At 29.8% G+C, this 6,000-nt stretch overlaps 1 protein-coding gene across 1 annotated transcript in view; it reads left to right on the plus strand.

Annotated features, from left to right (window-relative positions):
• Positions 1-5,104, plus strand: part of LOC131029813 (truncated transcription factor CAULIFLOWER A) — a 150,859-nt gene extending 145,755 nt beyond the window's left edge. The window contains exons 6-8 of the mRNA XM_057960471.1: positions 4,164-4,205; positions 4,286-4,419; positions 4,617-5,104. Of these exons, the coding sequence (XP_057816454.1) occupies positions 4,164-4,205; positions 4,286-4,419; positions 4,617-4,710 (270 nt within the window). The 3' untranslated portion in view covers positions 4,711-5,104. The remainder of the gene's footprint in view (positions 1-4,163; positions 4,206-4,285; positions 4,420-4,616) is intronic.
• Positions 5,105-6,000: the final 896 nt, after the last annotated feature.

The following is a 6,000-nucleotide window of genomic DNA, read 5'->3' on the forward strand; positions in this document are numbered from 1 at the left end:
ATAGGCTTCACAACCTAACTATCCGGTAACTAACTTTATATTTTGGATTAGAAACTACCTCGTTGTTTTTATGCAGAAAGAGATTTTATGCAGAAATATATATTCAGCAAAAAGAATGTATTTTCTAACTTTTAGTTAGAATGAATGATGTCACTTTTCCAGCAAGGTAAGTTGAAACGCATAATTTTAAAGCAAGGCCAAGTTATTGTTTGTTGAAGCAGATGCCGAGCCTTTGCATCAATCTTGCCAAGTGTACTTATAACAATTCCCATAGTCTATATGTATCCTTGATCATTGTATTCCAAGAGATGACATCTTTTCAAGGTATTATGCCAACAATCACATTTTGCGCACATTCCTAATAAAGGGTGGACTGAAAACAAATCCATACAGCTGTTACTTCAGTGTGAGGCAATCTTTTAGATGGACAACTTAAATCTCACACATTAAGCTTTGATTTCTAGACTTAATAATGTTAAATGCTTAGAATTGACTGACATTCTTTAAATTTAATATGTTGCTTAATGTATGTGATTTAAGATTGACCCCTTGTAAAAACTGCTACGAAACATAGACCACCAATTGATAAAGACTTTGTTCCATTATGATCTGGCTATTGCCCATTCCCTGTCTCAAAGCTCTCTATTTTTACCCTGCATTTTTGATAACTTAAGTTAAACTTTAAACCTGCCAGTTACTTTGGCTTTGGAAGTTTCAAAAGCCTTTTCACCAAATCTATTTGGTACAAATCCTCGTATATAAGTTCACGTTTTGCATGTAGATGCACACGGTAGTCGCAGCCGGCAAGTGCATTGCTTAAAAATTCTTCAAGGCTTTTCAACAAGTTCGTTTATAATCATTGATGCCATCTCTTTGATACGGCTTGGCAAATAGCTCACATGCTCTATCTTTGCTTCTCGTTTGCATTTCCAACCTATAATATCTGACAAAAATCGACAACTTTGGTACACATAGGGAGGATGTTGGAAGAAGTCATGGAACTTGACTATACACCTGTCTCATGAATTTCATTAAAAGTTTGTAAAGTCTTATCAACAAATAGACTTTGTGCACGGCCTGCACTCATATTTGAATGTGAGTTTCAACAGCTGATTAAATAAATCCATTTCACGTCGGTTTTGAAGGCACTATTAAAGGTGGCGGAATTCAGATTTACATCTGCCAATATGCTCAAGAACTTCTGAAGCCTTTTCAACAAATCCAAACTGTATATTTTCTGCAATTATTGTGATCCACGAAGTGGTATCTCTTCGAGGGCTTTGTAAAACAGTTGAGATTTCTGGAATAAGGTTTCACTGTAGCGCGAGTATGGGAGGAAGTTGGGAAATTCTGTCAAACTTGGCTTCTTCTAAATTCATTTCAACAAATTTGTTTTGCGCATATCCTGTAATTCCATGAGATAGCATGTCTTTGAAGCATTCAGTCAAACAGTTCATGTGTGTTTTCTATGGTCCCACATTTTGTATGTACCTCAAAAATCACTCTCCACAATACTTCGATGGATGATGCCACCCGCGGCTACTTGAAGGTTTTTTAAAACTTTGATTAACAAATACGTTTTATATACAACGTGCCATTGTTAGATTCTGTGAGGTCACGCTTCTTTGAGGGATTCAATCAAATAATTCAGATCCTTTGTTTTTGGTTCCACGTTTTACATGTATGACTTTTTCTATGAAAGTTTCTAAAGTCTTTTCACCAACTCAATTCCTGCCTACGCTGCAATTATTGTTGGGTATATGAAGCCTAACGGTCATATGACTGTTCGACTTCTCCAAACTATTCATTTCATACAAGAATATGAATGTATAGATATATGTGTGCAGTCTATGTACTGTGTGCAATTAGATATTGGTTAATTGAAATTATTCTCTACTGAATATTGCATTACGCCTGGCAGAGTATTTGCATCTTTCTTAATAGGTAGTTACGGAGGTTCTTGAAGTCAATTTACAAAAGGAACCATATTGGTTGAAAAGCTAAAACTTTTGAAGACAAGAGAGCATAAGGAGGTTAAGAAGCTAAGAAAAATGAGCATTAGAACATGATGGTTAAAGGAGTTCATAAACTTGAGCAACCGAACAAAATGGTTAAGAGGTTAAGCAATTCGAGCAATGGAACACATTGGTTAAGAGATTAACCTTTTTGAGCAATTGAGCACAAGGAGGGAAGGAAAAGTGGAATTTAAGAAATTTTTAGTTATATTCCCATTTAAAATCTAATAGCCTAGTTTAGGAAAATGTTTGTAGCTTTTGACTAGAAAGCCATTCTGTTCAGAAATTTTAACCAAATATTAAGGAGAGTGAGGTGAGAATAACCCAAAAATAGTTTCTTTATGACAATGTCCTCAGGGTAAGATTCAAATGTTTTCTAGAACAAAGGTCAATAAAAAAGCATTAAAATTTCACAAACGGTGAAGTGGGTTTTCATGAAACTTTGCTGCATTATTATAGCTGCTCGCAAGGGCTAAATTGAGACAAATGTTGATTCTTCTTAAACCAAATATGCCTTTCAACATAGTTTGAACTGCTCATGACATTCTAAGTATGGATGAACAAAAATGTGAGCATATAACAAATGTAGCATCATGAATTGTACTCGTTGTTTTAACACACACAAAAAAAATTGTAGTGTCGAAACAAGGCTAACATACGCTTGGATACAACATAATATACAAATCCTCACAAATATGCATCGTGCTAGCTCAAAATGGCTAGTGAAAAAGTTAACATGGTATACAATTGAATTTTAGAATATCACATTCAAGAATTCTTTAGAAAAATGCAAGCCTTACTTTATCCACCAATTCCCCCTCTTACAATATCCTTCACTACCTCATGCCATCCAATTATCATTTCACATGTAAACTTTGACTTATCATCCTACATCCATTTGGAATATTTTCTTACACTAACCAACATATCCATTGAATACGTCTAGTATGGGGCATATTATTCCTATGTGAAGTGTCCCTTAGATATCTATCCTATATCCCTTGCGATTCCCCGTCTTATCTACTCATGTCACAAAAAAATATTTCTTATGATATTCTCTATGTTCATACTTCCTTCACATGTGCATCCCCCCATATCCTATTGAAGCAATTCCCCCATCCTCTTTGTCTTCATCATATCTTGGTTTTCCCTTATTATCGGTCCGAAAAAATCACCAACCTCAATGGACTCCTATCTCATCCACTTATGTTAAATCCCATATACACTATAAATAAACCTCACACCAATGCATCCAAATGTCAATAATCCTAATCTATGCAATCCTCCTAGAAAACTAACATCATTAAGGTTATCTTGTTCTCAGTGCTAGTGTTATTCTTATCATCAACAACATTATTGTTCTTATCATAAATGATGCTATTACACCTATCGATCTAATCTAGTCTGGTGGATAGGAGATCTAGGAATCACAGATCATTTTTTGGAATTAGGATAAAATAATCTAATAAACTAAATTTCATATACAAATATAACTCTTATATTTTTTATTTTATAAAAGACACTCCAATCAAAATAACTGTAAAACATAAGATAAAAAGACCTAAATATATAATTTTATGATTACTATTATATATTTAGTACTATTAAATTATATTATTAATTAAATTTATAGAATTTTCTCCACTGTAAATAATTGAATCATCTTGTTGAACAAATTTTTTTAGAATTAATTAATCCACCTTATAATTAATAAAATCTTATTTGATGAGTTGTTTATTTATTAGGCATCTATTTCTAAATGTCATCATTAGATAGGCTATCATATTTTAGAATATCGTATTGTAGATAAATTTTTGTTTTAAGCATATTAGTCTTTATCTCATGTGAATGAAAATTAATATTAATATATTTTTATAATTTTCAAATATTTTTAATTAAAAAAATGTTTTTAAAATTGAAGGTGAATAACTCTAAGTTATAAAAAAGTTCAACTCCCTTCTAGCTACAGTGATTTTAGTTAGCTAAAGGTAAAAGGATAAAAGGTACATTTTATCCAAATTAATAATAATGCTTTGTTTGATTAGAATTCAATCAATTGTATACGAATATATATCATAAATATTAAGAATATAATTTTATATTTTAGAATTACTTAACAATTTGTAATTTGTTTTTTTTAATTTACAGGAGACTTTGCTACAAGAAGAAAACAAAAATCTACAAAGGAGGGTATGTATAAATGATAATTAAGTTGAAATAGTAGTAATTTGGTAAAACTATTTATTCTTAAAACATGATTTTTTTAACAGATTTCAGATATTGAAAGAAAAAGTTTAATTGGTGGTATGGAGGAAGCTCCTAATGGTAATGGAACTTGGGATTCATCCATGACAAATAATATATATGCAACTCAACAAGACTCCAGACCCACATTGCATATTGGGTAGGTGAAATTTAACCATGCCCCTTAGCATGCCCATCACTATTTATAAAGCATTTTATAGTTAAAATATTACTACTTAGTGGAAATTTGATTAGAAGCTTTAGAAACCACTAAATAATAGGCACATTGATCATATGCATCAATATTTGCATAATACGCAATAGAAAAATAACAAATATTAGTTTTATGAACAATAGGTATCCAGGTTTACACCTTGATAGCATGGCAACTCCTGAGGGGCATCCCCATAATGGAGCACATAATTGCTACATGCAAGGCTGGTGGATTTGAATCTCATAGTTAATGAAGATATTGTATTTGAGTATAATAAAGCTCTGATCTTGTTGTATTCCCTTGGATTTATATTTTAATAAAACTTTTAATAGATGTCAAGTTGGCATTCCATCACCTAAAAGTTGTTACAATGGTGTAGGTAACCAGATTTGTGATATATAAGAATAGGCTAGTTTATCCTCGTCTTTGTAATTGCTTGTGTATCAAAGGATATATAGTTATAGTTGTATTTAATGGTGAACATGGAAAATGGACATATTTATTACTTAACGTATGCAACACAAAAAGGTAAAGGTATAGTTGAAAAGGTAATTTCTTGGGTCACTACCTAAGATAAAAGCCTTATTTGTAATTATTACTTAGATTTTTTATATTATTAACTTTTTAAATATTTAAGATTTATATATTAAATATAATATTTTTATATATTTAATCTAATTAAAATTATAATATAATATATCTATAGAAATCTTGGTAGATTTGTTTTAGAGAAATATAATTTCTTAAGTATATATATTTTTTTTATAGTGGATGATGATTTATTTAAATGTGTCATATATTTATTTATAAATTTTAAATAATAATTAAAATGTCATTTTTTTCGTTGTTAATAGATATATCAATTTTATTGAAAATAAATATTATAGCTAGTTAAGTTAACTTAAAATTAATAAAAGTGTATTTTGTGAAAATGTGTATATATTAGGTTCTTTTCGCAATAGTTATTCATTAGATAAAATGTTATATTCTATACTATTATACTCAAAAGTAAATTTTACTTCTTGTGAATTTGTATGACATTCTAATATTTATTATATTAAAGAAAAATAATACTTTAATATCTAATGTGTAATTTTATTTTGGAAAAAAATAGTGATCACATTTTTTAAATTACATATGAAATCTTTATAATAATAAAATATTTTTTAAAATCTAAGATGAATAACTCAAATATTTAACCTACTTCAAACCCTTGATGGCTAAGATGATCTTAAATAGCACAAGGGTAAAATGTCAAAACTTAGAGCCACTTCATATTAAAATTATCTTTCTTCTATCACTACTAGAACACATTTTTATTGTATGTGAATCAATAACATAATTAAAATATAATTTAATATTTTGTAATTAATCAACAACTCTATCACATATATGTTATTTAAAAAAAAAGCTCTACAACCCACCAAAAAAAAAATACTATTGCTTCTATTAAATAAAGATCAAATAAGCTAAGCATGCATTAGTGAAGTATCAAAATACAATTCATCAAGTATTCAATGCATTATA

This window comes from Cryptomeria japonica, chromosome 9 (genome assembly GCF_030272615.1).
Source record: "Cryptomeria japonica chromosome 9, Sugi_1.0, whole genome shotgun sequence".
NCBI lineage: Eukaryota > Viridiplantae > Streptophyta > Pinopsida > Cupressales > Cupressaceae > Cryptomeria > Cryptomeria japonica.